We start from the raw sequence: 18,524 nt of genomic DNA, 5'->3' as shown, positions 1-18,524 counted from the left end.
AGCATTCCCTGTGTGTGTGCGGTGTGTCGGTACGGCTGTGTCGACATGTTGGATGAGGAAGGTTACGTGGAGGCGGAGCAGAGGCTGATAAATGGGATGTCGCCCCCTGTGGGGCCGACACCAGAGTGGATGGATAGGTGGAAGGTATTAACCGACAATGTCAACTCCTTACATAAAAGGCTGGATGACGTAACAGCTGTGGGACAGCCGGCTTCTCAGCCCGCGCCTGCCCAGGCGTCTCAAAGGCCATCAGGGGCTCAAAAAACGCCCGTTACCTCAGATGGCAGACACAGATGTCGACACGGAGTCTGACTCCAGTGTCGACGAGGTTGATATATATACACAATCCACTAGGAACATCCGTTACATGATCTCGGCAATGAAAAATGTGTTACACATTTCTGATATGAACCCAAGTACCACATAAAAAGGGTTTTATTTTTGGGGAGAAAAAGCAGCCAGTGTTTTGTTCCCCCATCAGATGAGTGAATGAAGTGTGTAAAGAAGCGTGGGTTCCCCCAATAAGAAACTGGTAATTTCTAAAAAGTTACTGATGGCGTACCCTTTCCCGCCAGAGGATAGGTCACGTTGGGAGATATCCCCTAGGGTGGATAAGGCGCTCACACGTTTGTCAAAAAAGGTGGCACTGCCGTCTTAGGATACGGCCACCTTGAAGGAGCCTGCTGATAAAAAGCAGGAGGCTATCCTGAAGTCTGTATATACACACTCAGGTTCTATACTGAGACCTGCAATTGCCTCAGCATAAATAGTGCTGCTGCTGCAGCGTGGTCTGATAATATTAATACTCTAGACAGGGATAATATTTTGCTAACATAGAGCATATTAAAGACGTCGTCTTATATATGAAGGATGCACAGAGGGATATTTGCCGGCTGGCATCCAGAATTAATGCAATGTCCATTCTGCCAGGAGGGTATTAGAAACCCGGCAGTGGACAGGTGATGCTGCCTTTAAAAGGCACATGGAGATTCTGCCTTATAAGGGTGAGGAATTGTTTGGGGATGGTCTCTGGGACCTCGTATCCACAGCAACAGCTGGGAAGAAAATTTTTTACCTCAGGTTTCCTCACAGCCTAAGAAAGCACCGTATTTTCCGGTACAGTCCTTTCGGCTTCAGAAAAGCAAGCGGGTCAAAGGCGCTTCCTTTCTGCACAGAGGCAAGGGAAGAAGGAAAAAGCTGCACCAGGCAGCCAGTTCCCAGGATAAAAAAAATAAAAAAATCTTCCCCCGCTTCCTCATGACACTGGGGCTCCACAGGTGGAGACAGGTGCGGTGGGGGCGCGTCTCGGGAACTTCAGGGACCAGTGGGCTTGCCCACAGGTGGATCCCCAGGTTCTGCAAGTAGTATCACAGGGATACAGGCTGGAGTTCGAGGCGACTCCCCCTCGCCGTTGCCTCACATCAGCCTTGCCTGCTGCCCTCGGAGAAAGGTAGTACTGGCGGCAATTCACAAGCTGTACTTCCAGCAGGTGAAATCAAGGTACCCCTCCTTCAACAAGGCCGGGGTTACTATTCCAAAATGTTGTGGTACCGAAACCAGACGGTTCGGTGAGACCCATTCTAAAATTGAAATCCTTGAACACTTATATACGAAGGTTCAAGTTCAAAATGGAATCGCTCAAGGCGATTATTGCAAGCCTGGAGAATTTCATGGTATCAATGGACATCAAGGATGCTTACCTGCATGTCCCTATTTACCCTCTTCACCAGGAGTACCTCAAAATTGTGGTACAGGATTGTCATTACCAATTCCAGACGTTGCCGTTGGTCTGTCCCCGGCACCGAGGTATTTACCAAGGTAATGGCCGAAATAATTTTCCCGTACTTGGATGATCTCCTTATAAAGGCGAGGTCCAGGGAGCAGTTGTTCGTCGGAGTAGCACTATCTCGGGAAGTGCTACAACAGCACGGCTGGATTCTGAATATTCCAAAGTCGCAGCTGGTTCCTACGACGCGTCTACTGTTCCTGGGTATGGTTCTGGACACAGAACAGAATAAAAAGGGTTTCTCCCGGAGGAGAAGTCCAAGGAGTTGTCGTCTCTAGACAGAGACCTCCTAATACAAATACAGGTGTCGGTGCATCAATGCACGCGAGCCCTGGGAAAGATGGTAGCTTCTTACGAAGAAATTCCATTCGCCAGGTCCCATGCAAGAATCTTCCAGTGGGATCTGTGGGACAAGTGGTCCGGGTCGCATCTTCAGATGCATCGGCTGATAACCCTGTCTCCAAGGGCCAGGGTGTCGCTGTTGTGGTGGCTGCAGAGTGCTCATCTTCTAGGGGGCCGCAGATTCGGTGCTGATCCAGTCAGACAACATCACGGCGATCGCTCATGTAAACCGACAGGGCGGCACAAGAAGCAGGATGGTGATGGCAGAAGCCACAAGGATTCTCCGATGGGCGGAAAATCATGTGTTAGCACTGTCAGCAGTGTTCGTTCCCGGAGTGGACAACTGAGAAGCAGACTTTCTCAGAAGACACGACCTCCACCCGGGAGAGTGGGGATTTCATCCAGAAGTCTTCCAAATGATTGTACACCGTTGGGAAAGGCCAAAGGTGGACATGATGGCGTCCCGCCTCAACAAACAGTTACAAAGATATTGCGCCAGGTCAAGGGACCCTCAGGCGATAGCTGTGGACGCTCTGGTAACACCGTGGGTGTACCAGTCGGTGTATGTGTTCCCTTCTCTGCCTCTCTTACCCAGGGTAATGAGAATACTAAGAAGGAGAGGAGTAAGGACTATACTCGTGGTTCCGGATTGGCCAAGAAGAGCTTGGTACCCAGAACTCCCAAGAAATGATCTCAGAGGACCCATGGCCTCTGCCGCTCAGACAGGACCTGCTGCAGCAGGGGGCCTGTCTGTTCCAAGACGTACCGCGGCTGCGTTTGACGGCATGGCGGTTGAACGCCGAATCCTGAAGGAAATGGGCATTCCGGAGGAAGTTATCCCTACGCTATTTAAAGCTAGGACAGAAGTGAACGCAAACCATTATCACCGCATATGGCGAAAATATGTTGCGTGCTGTGAGGCCAGGAAGGCCCCAAAGGAGAAATTTCAGCTAGGTCGATTTCTGCACTTCCTACAGTCAGAGGTGACTATGGGCCTAAAATTGGGTTCCATGAAGGTCCAGATTTCGGCCCTATCGATTTTCTTCCAAAATAGAACTGGCTTCACTGCCTGAAGTTCAGACTTTTGTTAAGGGAGTGCTGCATAGTCAGCCCCGTGTTTGCCTCAAGTGGCACCGTGGGATCTCAACGTGGTGTTGGATTTCCTGAAGTCGCATTGGGTTGAGCCACTTAAATCCGTGGAGCTACAATACCTCACGTGGAAAGTGGTCATGCTGTGGGCCTTGGCGTCGGCCAGGCGTGTATCAGAATTGGCGGCTTTGTCATACAAAAGCCCTTATCTGTATTTTATATGGATAAGGCGGAATTGAGGACTCGTTCCCAATTCCTTCCTAAGGTGGTATCAGTTTTTCATGTGAACCAACCTATTGTGGTGCCTGCGGCTACTTGGGACTTGGAGGATTCCAAGTTACTGGACGTAGTCAGGGCCCTGAAAAGTATATGTTTCCAGGACGGCTGGAGTCAGGAAAACTGACTCGCTATTTATCCTGTATGCACCCAACCAGCTGGGTGCTTCTGCTTCTAAGCAGACTATTGCTCGCTGGATCTGTAGCACGATTCAACTTGCACATGCTGCGGCTGGACTGCCGCACCCTAAATCTGTAAAAGCCCATTCCTCGAGGAAAGTGGGCTCTTCTTGGGCGGCTGCCCGAGGGGTCTCGGCTTTACAACTTTGCCGAGCTGTTACTTGGTCGGATTCAAACATTTTTGCAACAGTCTACAAGTTTGATACCCTGGCTGAGGAGGACCTAGAGTTTGCTCATTCGGTGCTGCAGAGTCATCCGCACTCTCCCGCCCGTTTGGGAGCTTTGGTATAATCCCCATGGTCCTTACGGAGTCCCAGCATCCACTTAGGACGTCAGAGAAAATAAGATTTTACTCACCGGTAAATCTATTTCTCGTAGTCCGTAGTGGATGCTGGGCGCCCATCCCAAGTGCGGATTGTCTGCAATACTTGTTTATAGTTATTGCTTAACTAAAGGGTTATTGTTGAGCCATCTGTTGAGGGGCTCAGTTATATTTCATACTGTTAACTGGGTATAGTATCACGAGTTATACGGTGTGATTGGTGTGGCTGGTATGAGTCTTACCAGGGATTCAAAATCCTTCCTTATTGTGTCAGCTCTTCCGGGCACAGTATCCTAACTGAGGTCTGGAGGAGGGTCATAGTGGGAGGAGCCAGTGCACACCAGGTAGTCCTAAAGCTTTCTTTAGTTGTGCCCAGTCTCCTGCGGAGCCGTCTATTCCCCATGGTCCTTACGAAATCCCAGCATCCACTACGGACTACGAGAAATAGATTTACCGGTGAGTAAAATCTTATTTTTTTTTCACACCCTGGTTAGGAGTGACAACTGTAGACCCTTACGAATCAGTGACCTTTTTACTAAGTGCAAAATGCCCCAATCTCACTGGCGGTACATAAAGCACAACCTTATGTCCAATGACTGGTCCAACTCTCTGGATTTACTGCTTCCTAGACCAGCCAATCAGATCCTAACTGTCATTTTTCAAACCTTTAATGATTGGCTGGTTCGTTATCACCTTGCATTTATCACTGCTTTATCACTTCTCCAGGCTTAATACATCTGCCCCGCAGTCTGTAACATGGCAGTTAGGAGCTGATTGGTTGGTACTTTATCACTGGGCAATTTATCGCTCTCCAAGGCTTGATAAATCTGGGCCTTAGTATTAGACACACATTTTATTAGAAGATCTTCTGATTTCGTTGTCACCCACAAGCTGAATTCTACCCTGTTTCTGGCCCATGGATTCAAGGTTCGGGGTGAGACTGCTGACCATGCCTAGGTGGGGGAACTGCGTACTGTGTATTGCTCTATCGTATATTGTTTATGCGGTTCACCTTTGGTTTGCTCGTTCTGACTGTATCTATGTACTTACTATATTCTGGATTCTTATACTGTTATGTGATATAATGTGTGTGTGCTCTGATGAATAAAGAAATAATGCATAAAAAACAAAACTAAAAAGCCAAATTCTGATGATTGCTCTATTTGATTTTTTTTAACTGTAATGCTGCTTATTGGTTTTGTGTGTTTTATTGGTATTGCATTTTAGACAGATTTGACATAAATATAGAGCTGCTTATAGTGTCATTTTCTGCATGTTTTATTTAAGGTGATCCATTTCCTTTGCAGAATCAGAATGGAATTGAGGTTGTATGCTGTGCTCTGAGGCCATACTGTGCGTTGTGACGCCCGCCTCTTGGCAGAGTTCCTGGGACAGTCCGAATCTGCTTCATCTCTGATTTCCGATACTCTCAGTGGAGGGCGGGGGAAGCAGCCATGTTCACCAAGCTTAAGAAGAAGATTGCGGAAGAAGCGGGCATAACCCCTCGGCCTGGTGGTGCTACACGTATCCCTCGCTCAATCAGCAAAGAGTCAATCACGTCTGCAGGAGCTGATTCAGGAGATGACTTTGTGAGTCTCTGGTGGTATAATTCTTTCCCTGCTTTTATGGGGATGGGTAACAAGCCGAATGAGTCCATATATTGGGGAGGAGGGAGGGAATGTTCTTGTTTGTTTTTATTTGTTCTACATACTCAAATCAGTGACACATTTTATTTATTTGATCCTGTGTTCCAGGCATCGGACGGCAGCAGCTCCCGTGATGATATATCTTCTCAGATCTCCCGAAGGAATGAGCAGATCCGCAGGTTGGAAGCCAAGTTATCAGGTAATCTCCAGAACAGGTATACCAGTACACTCCACATATACCATTTCCCTGCAACATCAGCTCGGTGATTGCAACTATAATTCTAACTGTGATTGGTATATTTGTCTCTTCTCTACTGTAGAAAAAGACAAATATCACTTTGCGACAATTTTCGTCTATAGCAATCCACACGCCAGAAACTGCCTTCCCAACATTTGTGATAATTTTTACCTTTTAGATTAACTAAATCTTGGTACGCGCTGACCGAATAGCCGATCCAGGTAAGGATCTTACTGATCGGCCCCTCAATATGTCTGTCAGGACATCCTGCTGAGCAGGCATATGAATTTGGCCGCCAACACAGCCCGATGCGCCGATAGATCTTAAGATATATTGGCCATTGGCTGTTCTGCAGTGCCACTGTGATATGTTTGTGAATGACATTGTTCAGACATGTCGGGGATGTACACCTGCTGACGGGCTTGTGATATATCGGCCAGTCAGTCGATTGAACGGCCAATATATTGGTCAGTGTGTACCCAGCATGAGGGATTTATAGCAAATTCATGTTTTATTTATTGTGTTCATTTGTTCTAGATACTATGTCTGCTCACTATATACAAATGTGTCCTCATACATCTTGCCTTAATGAGTCAGCCGCAGCTCTGCTAACGCCAGCCGTCTTTTTTTTTTTAAATGAAAATGCCATTTATTTGCATCACTATGCAAATAGGATGCACAAGAAGCTTATGCTGATTAAAATGATAGGAAAAAGTGTGTGTTCGGGGTGGGGGTGGGGGGGTGCCTGGACTGCACTGCACTGCACTTCCTATTGCTAAAGATATTAAGAGGTGTTGTCATGCTGAGCAGTTACATGCTAGACAATATGTTGGTCCAAACCACCGGTTCGGGTGACATACAGTCTAGTGTGTACCCAGTTTAAGGGATTGTGAATCTCTTAATCTATAGTTTGAGTAAAATGAGTCTGTGTGACTGCAGCTGTATCTGCATACGAAATGCTGCATTACAATGATTTGCAGGAAAACACTGTAATGTAGCATTTCGTATACAGATACAGCCGCAGATACACACAGTGCTGCATATCATTTTACTCAATACTATAGCACTGTGAATTAGACACATTTATATTATTAATATTGAAAAAGTTGCATGGCATGACTAGAAGGGCTATTTAACGTGACTGCAGCAAGGATGCAGGAGGACACATCTGTATAAGCCATGGTATAGGTTTTGGGACTGGCTATGATTTAAAAAACTATATGTGTATATGTATTCATTTAAGTTAGTGGTTTGTTAATTACCTATTGTTTTCAAAGACATAATATAATTTATTTAACTTTTCAGTTAATTCATTGAGAGTTTGTATTGTTTGGTTATATTTTGTTTAATAAAAATAAAATAAATATTTAAATAAGAGTCCTAAATATTTTTTTACAGGGTAAGGGAGTTATCTTATAAAGTCTGATTTGTAGAAACAAAAATAAAATTTCAGTAGCCTTTAGCTGGTAATTTATTCATCTCTTTGACAATTATCAATATAGAAATCTTTCATTAATGGAATTGCAGTATATAATATATTCAGAGTGTTGTCAAATGAATTAACCACTCAATTAAAGTTTGTTTGAATATCACTATTAACGTGATAAAAAGCTAATTAATGCTGTAGGAAAATGTAAACACACAAAAATAAACCACAAGATAATTTTAAATAGAGCAACTCTTATGTGGTGTCCACATGTCACACTCTTCTGTTGCTTGCCCGTTTGGTTAGCAATGTCTGTCTCCATAGATGGAGCTTTTCCATTCATTTCAATGCATCCATTTATGACAAAAGTTCATTATAAAACAACTATCACTATGTTAAAAACTGTGTACACTTTCCCAATGATATGCTTTAGAAAGTTCAGTAACTTTTAATTTGACATAACTTTGCAGAAAGCAGTATCTTGGTGATAGTTTTCCTAGAAATGACCATTTCTTAAGCTGGGCATACACTATACAATTATCTGGCAGTTCATCTGCCAGATCTGGCTGGTTGGAATGAATTTCTGGTAACGAATGAGAGCAAATGACAATCGACCATTTAGCTCTCAAACACTGGAAACTGGACAAAACCTGTCGTTCAGACGTTTCAACAGATCTGGCAGATGATCTACCATGTAATTGTATAGTGTATGCCCATCGTTAGTACTGTTTCCCAATAAGTAATGCTGGTAGAGGTACTATTCCTGCCCTTCTCCCATTCATGTGTTGTTGTTTTTGTTTTTTTTCTCCTTCTGTTCGGTCTTTTGTGTTGGCCACTTGTTGCCTCTCCCACTTGTCTTCTCCCTGTTCTTCCATTCTGTTTGTCTACTTCACCTACCAAGATTACGCAGAGCAGGTCCGAAACCTACAGAAGATGAAAGAAAAGCTTGAGCTTGCTTTAGAGAAACACCAGGATTGTACGTATTTACCTAGTCCGGTTGTCTCTTATCCCATGTCCTGTCTTCTGCCCCCACCATCTAATCTGTCACAGTACTAAATATTAATCCTCTTACTTTTTTTTAGTTACAAACTAACAACTTTTAACAATGGTAGAATCCATTTCATATTTCTTGATATACAGTAATTCAACAGCATTTAATTTTCATCCATAAATCCTAATGGCTCTTGCTTGTCTTCAAACATTGTATAATGTTAATTTTAGGTCATCACCACGTTATGAGATGTGTTTATTTATATTTCTGTGCATTTTATTAATATGTCCATGCTAATAAGGTGATTTGCAAATTTGTTCTTCATTTGATCCGTTTTCCCCCATACTGTTGTACGTTTAAAAATAATAATAATAATAATAATAATATAATAATATATATATATATATGTGTGTGTGTGTATATATATATATATATATATATATATATATATATATGTGTGTATGTATATATATATATATGTGTATGTATATATATATATATATGTGTATATATATATATAAATATTTTTTTTTTTTACTTTTGAGAATCTCTGTGGAACTCGGGTAGCATCTATTTTTTAGAATGTCACAACATGTTTTTGAAATTAAAAAAACAAAACAATAAATCCAGAAGTCTAAAATTAGTCCTGGCAGCTTTCCAAATGTTATTGTACTGAATAAAGAATGTAGGAGGCTGTGAGAGACAAGCTTCAGGTTGAGTCTCCCATATCCAAAAATCCAATATCCAAAATATTCCGATAGCCAACATTTTTTTAATGCAACTGAGATAGTGACATACTTTCTGTTCTTTTGGCTCAGTGTATCCAAACTTTGTTTAATGCACAAAATTGTTAGAAATTATTGTATAAAATTACCTTCAGGCTGAGTGTATGAGATCTAAATGCATTTCGTGTTACGACTTGGGTTCCATCCTCAAGAAATGTAATTATGGTATGCAAATATTCCCAAATAAGGAAAAAATCCGAAATTCAAAATACTTCTGGTCCCAAGCATTTTGTATATGGGAGACTCAACCTGTACTATACTTTTCAAAATCTCTTGATAAGTGGCTGAAGTCTGCAGTTTTCAAGTAGATAGGTTAGATACAACTTTAAAACATGCCTATTTTTCCAAGAGGCATTAATAACAACAATTTGCAAATCATTATATTCTATATGCGAAATAAATATTTAACTTTTTACTTTTAACCTTATTGACATTTTCAATATAAACAGGAATGTAAGCCAGTTTTAGAATTAATAACATTGATAGAGTCAATCAGAAAAAGCACGTTTGTTTATAATGGGAAAGCTTGCTGTCAGCACGTGATACTAAAAGCAGATGGGAGAGGAGGCAGCTGAAGGGAAAAAACAGGCGCCCTCCACAAGTCATTTGTTTTGCAGATATGAAAAGACACAAGTTGGCATTTTGTGTTTTAGAACAGAGGTTCTCAACTACAGTTTCTATTACCTTTTGTCATAAACGAGCATCAGGGACCTGACCACTGATTAGCTCTGACCTGTTCACTTGTGATGGAAGACAGTTATCAACATTCATGCCTGTCCATTAAGAGAAACGTTTAAACAGTTCACCTTTAAAAATATATTGGTAAACCATTTCATATGTATTTGATTGAATGCCATGATTTGCCTTATTTCTCTGACGTCCTAGTGGATGCTGGGAACTCCGTAAGGACCATGGGGAATAGACGGGCTCCGCAGGAGACTGGGCACTCTAAAGAAAAGATTAGGTACTATCTGGTGTGCACTGGCTCCTCCCTCTATGCCCCTCCTCCAGACCTCAGTTAGAATCTGTGCCCGACCAGAGCTGGGTGCTCCTAGTGTTCTCTCCTGAGCTTACTAGTAAAGAAACTATTTATTAGATTTTTTATTTTCAGTGAGCTTCTGCTGGCAACAGACTCACTGCTACGTGGGACTAAGGGGAGAGAAGCAAACCTACCTGCTTGCAGCTAGCTTGTGCTTCTTAGGCTACTGGACACCATTAGCTCCAGAGGGTTCGAACACAGGCACCTGTCCTCGATCGTCCGTTCCCGGAGCCGCGCCGCCGTCCCCCTTGCAGAGCCAAAAGAACAGAAGCTAGAAGACGACGAAATCGGCGGCTGAAGACTCCTGTCTTCATTAAGGTAGCGCACAGCACCGCAGCTGTGCGCCATTGCTCCCAGCACACTTACACACTCCGGTCACTGTAGGGTGCAGGGCGCTGGGGGGGGGGGGCGCCCTGGGCTGCAATTGAAGTACCTTTGGCATAAAAATACATATATACAGTCTAGCACTGTATATATGTAAAAACCCCCGCCATTATTTTACACTGAAAGCAGGACAGAAGCCTGCCACTGAGGGGGCGGGGCCTTCTTCCTCAGCACACCAGCGCCATTTTTTCTTCACAGCTCCGCTGGAAGCAGCTCCCCAGGCTCTCCCCTACAGTATTCAGGTACAAGACGGGTTAAAAAGAGAGGGGGGGCACATAAATTTAGGCGCAAAGAATACAAAAAAAGCAGCTATTGGGTATATCGCTTATTAGCAGTGAAAATCCCTGTGTTATATAGCGCTGTGGTGTGTGCTGGCATACTCTCTCTCTGTCTCCCCAAAGAACTTTGTGGGGTCCTGTCCTCAGTCTGAGCATTCCCTGTGTGTGTGTGCAGTGTGTCGGTACGGCTGTGTCGACATGTTTGATGAGGAAGGTTACGTGGAGGCGGACAAGGGCAGATAAGTTTGGTATCGCACCCGTCGGGGCCGACACCTGATTGGATGGATATGTGGAAGGTCTTAATGACAATGTAAACTCCTTACATAAAAGGTTTGATGACGCTGCAGCCTTAGGGCAGCCGGGGTCTCAGCCCGCGCCTGCCCAGGCGACTCAGAAACCGTCAGGGGCTCATTAACGCCCTCTATCTCAGATGGTTGACACAGATGTCGACACGGAGTCCGACTCCAGTGTCGACGATGATAAGGCACATTTACAGTCTAAAATGACCAAGGCCATCCGATACATGATTATTGCAATGAAAGATGTATTACACATTTCTGAGAGTAACCCGGTTAATACCAAGAGGGTTTATATGTTTGGGGAGAAAAAGCAGCCAGTGACTTTTCCCCCATCTGATGAATTAAATGAATTGTGTGAAGAAGCGTGGAGTTCCCCTGATAAGAAATTAGTGATTTCTAAGAGGTTACTGATGGCGTACCCTTTCCCGCCAACGGACAGGTTACTTTGGGAAACATCCCCTAGGGTGGACAAGGCGCTGACACGCTTATCTAAAAAGGTGGCCCTGCCGTCTCAGGATACGGCCGCCCTAAAGGAGCCTGCGGATAGAAAGCAGGAAGCTATCCTGAAGTCAGTGTATACACACTCTGGTACTCTACTGAGATCTGCTATTGCTTCAGCCTGGATGTGTAGTGCTGTAGCAGCGTGGACAGATACTCTGTTAGACGACATAGATTCCCTCGACAGAGAAACTGTTTTGCTAACCCTGGGCCATATCAAAGACGTCGTCTTATATATGCGAGATGCTCAGAGGGACATTTGCCTGCTGGGCTCTAGAATTAATGCTATGTCCATTTGTGCCAGGAGGGTCTTATGGACTCGGCAATGGACAGGAGATGCTGATTCTAAAAAACACATGGAGGTTTTGCCTTATAAGGGTGAGGAATTGTTTGGGGACGGTCTGTCGGACCTCGTGTCTACAGCGACAGCTGGAAAGTCCACTTTCTTGCCTCAGGTTTCCTCACAGCCTAAGAAAGCACCGTATTATCAAATGCAGTCCTTTCGTTTTCAAAAAGGCAAGAGGGTCAGGGGTGCATCCTTTCTTGCCAGAGGCAGGGGTAGAGGTAAGAAGCTGCACCATGCAGCCAGTTCCCAGGAACAAAAGTCCTCCCCTGCTTCCACTAAGTCCACCGCATGACGACGGGGTTCCACAGGCGGATCCAGGTGCGGTGGGGGCGCGTCTCCGAAACTTCAGCAGCCAGTGAGTTCGCTCACAGGTGGATCTCTGGGCTATACAAATTGTATCTCAGGAATACAAGCTGGAATTCGAAGCGACTCCCCCCCCCGCCGTTACCTCAAATCAGCCTTGCCAGCTTCCCCCATGGAAAGGGAGGTAGTGCTGGCGGCAATTCACAAGCTGTACCTCCAGCAAGTGATTGTCAGGGTCCCCCTCCTTCAACAGGGAAGGGGTTACTATTCCACAATGTTTGTGGTACCGAAACCGGACGGTTCGGTGAGACCCATTCTGAATTTAAAGTCCTTGAACACTTATATAAAGAAATTCAAGTTCAAAATGGAATCGCTCAGAGCGGTTATTGCAAGCCTGGAAGAGGGGGATTTTATGGTGTCGCTGGACATCAAAGATGCTTACTTGCGTGTCCCCATTTACCCACCTCACCAGGAGTACCTCAGATTTGTGGTACAGGACTGTCATTACCAGTTCCAGACGTTGCCGTTTGGCCTGTCCACGGCACCGAGAATATTTACCAAGGTAATGGCCGAAATGATGATACTCCTTCGGCAGAAGGGAGTTATAATTATCCCGTACTTGGACGATCTCCTCATAAAGGCGAGGTCCAGGGAGCAGTTGTTGATCAGCGTAGCACTCTCTCAGGAAGTGTTGCAACAGCACGGCTGGATTCTGAATGTTCCAAAGTCGCAGCTGATTCCTACGACGCGTCTGCTTTTCTTGGGCATGATTCTGGACACAGAACAGAAGAAGGTGTTTCTCCCGGTGGAGAAGGCCCAGGAATTAGCATCTCTGGTCAGGGACCTCCTGAAACCAAAACAGGTATCGGTGCATCACTGCACGCGAGTCCTGGGAAAGATGGTGGCTTCATACGAAGCCATTCCCTTCGGCAGGTTCCATGCGAGGATCTTTCAGTGGGATCTGTTGGACAAGTGGTCCGGATCGCATCTTCAGATGCATCGGCTGATCACCCTGTCCCCAAGGGCCAGGGTGTCTCTTCTGTGGTGGTTGCAGAGTGCTCACCTTCTCGAGGGCCGCAGGTTCGGCATACAGGACTGGGTCCTGGTGACCACGGATGCAAGCCTCCGAGGATGGGGGGCAGTCACTCAGGGAAGAAACTTCCAAGGGCTGTGGTCAAGTCTGGAGACTTCTCTACACATAAATATACTGGAATTAAGGGCCATTTACAACGCCCTGAGTCAAGCAGAGCCCCTGCTTCGAAACCGGCCAGTGCTGATTTAGTCAGACAACATCACGGCGGTCGCCCATGTAAACCGCCAGGGCGGCACAAGAAGCAGGATGGCAATGGCGGAAGCCACAAAGATTCTTCGATGGGCGGAGAATCACTTGCAAGCACTGTCAGCAGTGTTCATTCCGGGAGTGGACAACTGGGAAGCAGACTTCCTCAGCAGACACGACCTCCACCCGGGAGAGTGGGGACTTCATCAAGAAGTCTTCCAACTGATTGCAAACCGATGGGAACTGCCACAGGTGGACATGATGGCGTCCCGCCTCAACAAAAAGCTAAAAAGATATTGCGCCAGGTCAAGGGACCCTCAGGCGATAGCTGTGGACGCCCTAGTGACACCGTGGGTGTACCAGTCGGTATATGTGTTTCCTCCTCTTCCTCTCATACCAAAAGTACTGAGAATAGTAAGAAAGAGAGGAATAAGAACAATACTCATTGTTCCGGACTGGCCAAGAAGGACTTGGTACCCGGAACTGCAAGAAATGCGCACAGAGGACCCATGGCCTCTGCCTCTCAGACAGGACCTGCTGCAACAAGGGCCCTGTCTGTTCCAAGACTTACCGCGGCTGCGTTGGACGGCATGGCGGTTGAACGCCGGATCCTAGCGGAAAAAGGCATTCCGGATGAAGTTATTCCTACGCTGATAAAGGCTAGGAAAGACGTGACAGCAAAGCATTATCACCGTATATGGCGAAAATATGTTGCTTGGTGTGAGGCCAGGAAGGCCCCTACAGAGGAATTCCAACTGGGTCGTTTCCTGCACTTCCTACAGTCAAGGGTGACTATGGGCCTAAAATTGGGGTCCATAAAGGTCCAGATTTCGGCCCTATCCATTTTCTTTCAAAAAGAACTGGCTTCACTGCCTGAGGTTCAGACATTTGTTAAGGGAGTGCTGCATATTCAGCCCCCTTTTGTGCCACCAGTGGCACCCTGGGATCTTAAAGTTGTGTTGGATTTCCTGAAATCCCACTGGTTTGAGCCACTTAAGACCGTGGAACTGAAGTATCTCACGTGGAAAGTGGTCATGCTGTTGGCCTTGGCATCGGCTAGGCGTGTGTCGGAATTGGCGGCTTTGTCATGTAAAAGCCCATATCTGATCTTCCATATGGACAGGGCAGAATTGAGGACTCGTCCCCAATTTCTCCCAAAGGTGGTGTCCTCGTTTCATTTGAACCAACCTATTGTGGTGCCTGCGGCTACTCGGGACTTGGAGGACTCCAAGTTGCTGGACGTAGTCAGGGCTTTGAAAATATATGTTTCCAGAACGGCTGGAGTCAGGAAGACTAACTCGCTGTTTATCTTGCATGCCCCCAACAAGCTGGGTGCTCCTGCTTCAAAGCAAACTATTGCTCGCTGGATCTGTAGCACGATTCAGCAGGCTCATTCTGCGGCTGGATTGCCGCATCCAAAATCAGTAAAAGCCCATTCCACAAGGAAGGTGGGCTCTTCTTGGGCGGCTGCCCGAGGGGTCTCGGCTTTACAGCTTTGCCGAGCGGCTACTTGGTCTGGTTCAAACACATTTGCAAAGTTCTACAAGTTTGATACCCTGGCTGAGGAGGACCTTGTGTTTGCTCATTCGGTGCTGCAGAGTCATCCGCACTCTCCCGCCCGTTTGGGAGCTTTGGTATAATCCCCATGGTCCTTACGGAGTTCCCAGCATCCACTAGGACGTCAGAGAAAATAAGAATTTACTCACCGGTAATTCTATTTCTCGTAGTCCGTAGTGGATGCTGGGCGCCCGTCCCAAGTGCGGACTTTCTGCAATACGTGTATATAGTTATTGCTTAACTAAGGGTTATTGTTATGAGCCATCCGTTGAGTGAGGCTCAGTTGTTGTTCATACTGTTAACTGGGTAAAGGTATCACAAGTTGTACGGTGTGATTGGTGTGGCTGGTATGAGTCTTACCCTGGATTCAAAATTTCCTTTCCTTGTAATGTCAGCTCTTCCGGGCACAGTTTCCCTAACTGAGGTCTGGAGGAGGGGCATAGAGGGAGGAGCCAGTGCACACCAGATAGTACCTAATCTTTTCTTTAGAGTGCCCAGTCTCCTGCGGAGCCCGTCTATTCCCCATGGTCCTTACGGAGTTCCCAGCATCCTCTACGGACTACGACAAATAGAATTACCGGTGAGTAAAATCTTGTTTTTTTCAGGTTATCCAATTTGGCTGACCGAAAAAAATTCAATTCTCTCCCGAAATGCACAGCTCAGTGAAACCTGTGTGTATTCTGGAGAAACGACCAGTATTTTTGCCGGTTTATGGGGGATAATTGAATAGGCCGGAGGGGGGGGAATCAATTAGCCATGATAAAACATCATGGCTAATTGAATTTCCCCCTTAGGCTATGAATTATGCTAAGTTTCGTATACCTTTATTATTTTTAGCAAATTAAACTTGTTCACCTCTAAATAACAACTTGGATAGAGAGACAAAGTAATATGCCACTATCCCATGCTGTGCAAATAGAAAGTTAAGAGCAAATTAAAATAAATGTATTGGGTTTAAACAGTAACTAATATATTGGATGACGTATTAATTTAGTTTTGTTTTTCATATATGTTAATTGGTATCCGTTTGGATGGTCGATCATGTTATGGTCGACATTCATTAGGTCGACCACTATTGGTCGACATGGACACATGGTCGACACATGAAAGGGTCGACATTAGTTTTTTGTTTTGTTTTTTATTATTTTGGGGATCTTTTCCATACTTTACGATCCACGTGGACTAAGATTGGGAACGGTAATCTGCGCCGAGCGCAGGGGTAGCGGAGTGAGGCACCTTGCCCGAAGCATCGCGAGGGGACGTGGTGCACTAATTGGGGTTCCCCGTCACTTTACGCAGAAAAAGACACCAAAAAAGGTTAAAAAAACATCATGTCGACATTTTCACGTGTCGACCTTTCACGTGTCGACCATTTGTCCATGTCGACCATGCCAATGTCAACCAATAGTGGTCGATCTAATGACTGTCGACCATAACATGGTCGACCATTTATACCGGAACCATGTTAATTGATACATATGAAAATGTTTTGACATTGATGTGTTACTGGAAAAAAAAAAATACATAGTTACATCTATATTAAAACAACCAAAAATACCCCTTTCACACATGCAACTAAATCCTGGGTTTGTGCACATGAGCGAACATCAATCTGAGATTTCATCATGTGTGAAAGGAAACATCCCGGGTCTACGGGAATTTGCCGGCTGCTAATTTGCTGGGTCACGTGGTCTGAAAGCAGCAAAAGTCAGGGTCCTCTGGTCTATGCAGAAACATTGTTTGTCATTTCTCAGATCGTTTAGTTAGTGATTTTTGCTCTTATCCCAGCATCAATGAGGAAGTTTCAAGAGCAGAATGAGATGTATCAAGCCAACCGAGCCAAGATGGCAGAAGAGTTGGAGCTGGCACTTGAAAAGAAAGATCAGGTGGGTAGACTCCAGCCTGAAATGAACTGTTTTCACTTTTATCGTTCTTTTTCCCCCCAAATGAATTATAAGCATCTCAGAGCTGCTGCTTTCTTTCGTTTTGTCATCTTTATTGTTTTCTCCTTCCGTATAAGGGATTGAAGAGCAAATGTCTGCTCATGTACTGCCCTGTAAATTGGCTCTTTAATAAATTGTTTTGATTTGTAGAGTGTAAGCTCTTGTGAGCAGGGCCCTTTCTCTTATTGTACTGTATTTCCTATGGAATAATGTAATTTATAGGTTGTAATTATGTAAATTTGTGAACATTTTTGTAACAGTCTAATTTGGTAACCTACATACTTATGTTTTTTTCTCTGTCCCCTATATACAGCACTACAGGGCCATATCGAATCTATAGAAATAGAATGTAGTAATATGTATTTATTTGTTTTTTCTATGAGCAGTAACAGGAGTTGTGACTCAAACGCAGGCATGTCATGATCATTTCAGGGGTGTGTCACAGCTTGTGTCTACAATCCCCTAACAGTAAACATGGCTCCGGTGACTTATTTCTGACGGCTATGCTGCATGACCATAGGGCTAACCTGGGTACACACTGAGCTATACGTCAGTCCTACATGCCGGATCAGATGACATAACACTCAGTTCGGCGTATGTCGGGCAGTGTGTATGCTTGATACGCGGCTGCCCGCGGCCGTTATCAACTTCATCAGGTTTGATGTGCTGTACATCAAACCTGACATTATTGCTACCGTCTTATAGTATGCTAATGAGGGATCGAACATGATCGTTCCATCCTTCGGTAAAGTTGCTCCAGTGTGTTTGGGCACTCCAAGTAGAAAGGGATTTGTTCCGATGTCGCAACAAATTCCCTGTTGCTCCAGTGTGTACCCAGCTTTACTCAGAAGGTTGTTTGTCGACCGATATGCATCTGATAGTTGTGTCTTCGTACTTTAATACTAATCCCAGCAGCAGCGGACTTTGCATATTTTCGCACAGCCGCTGCGTATTGCATCCCAGCTGTGAAAGCATTTCTGAATAAGGCACATAGAAGCTCATTCAGACATAGACGCAGAGAGCTGCATACGCAGCCAGGTCTGCATCCATCTCCTCACATGCTGGGGGCCGCCCAGCATTTGTGAGGCCGCCTCTCAGTCAATTAGATTGTGGACACATTGGAACTAAGGTTGACAGCTGCCATTTTTTTTATCTGAGCGGCTGCGTGTGGCGCCACGCAGCTGCCCCGAAAATGGTCCCTGTACGGCCCGCCACCCCCCCCCACACACACACACACACACACACACACACACTACGATGCCGCCTCGCGAACACCCGCTGCCATCAATCACATTGATGTTGCATCAATCGGGGATGCGACCGTAATGTGTGAAGTCACGCAGCTGTAATGTGGCCGATGCACATGCGCAGTTTGCCTCCATCGGCAAACTGCACTGCGTGCCGCATTAATGTTCGGGTCTGAATGACCCCCATAGTCCTTAATCTCACCTTTTTTTTTCTTCCCTGTAGTCCTGTAGTGTTAAACCTAAGTGAATCTACCAGATTGCAGCCTTTCTT

At 45.3% G+C, this 18,524-nt stretch overlaps 1 protein-coding gene across 5 annotated transcripts in view; it reads left to right on the top strand.

Moving 5' to 3' along the window:
• GOLGA1 (golgin A1) overlaps positions 1-18,524 on the top strand; it is a 217,811-nt gene that overhangs the window by 36,816 nt on the left and 162,471 nt on the right. For 4 of the 5 annotated variants that reach the window (XM_063936884.1, XM_063936886.1, XM_063936882.1 and 1 more), the window contains exons 2-5: positions 5,302-5,583; positions 5,749-5,839; positions 8,206-8,280; positions 16,852-16,949. In XM_063936884.1, coding sequence (XP_063792954.1) covers positions 5,449-5,583; positions 5,749-5,839; positions 8,206-8,280; positions 16,852-16,949 — 399 coding nt within the window. In that variant the 5' untranslated portion in view covers positions 5,302-5,448. The remainder of the gene's footprint in view (positions 1-5,301; positions 5,584-5,748; positions 5,840-8,205; positions 8,281-16,851; positions 16,950-18,524) is intronic. The other variant, XM_063936885.1, reaches the window with a different exon arrangement.

This window comes from Pseudophryne corroboree, chromosome 8 (assembly GCF_028390025.1).
Source record: "Pseudophryne corroboree isolate aPseCor3 chromosome 8, aPseCor3.hap2, whole genome shotgun sequence".
In the NCBI taxonomy this organism is placed as follows: Eukaryota; Metazoa; Chordata; class Amphibia; order Anura; family Myobatrachidae; genus Pseudophryne; species Pseudophryne corroboree.
The sequence above is the reverse complement of the archived record's forward strand: the minus strand, read 5'-3'. Positions and strand labels throughout refer to the sequence as shown.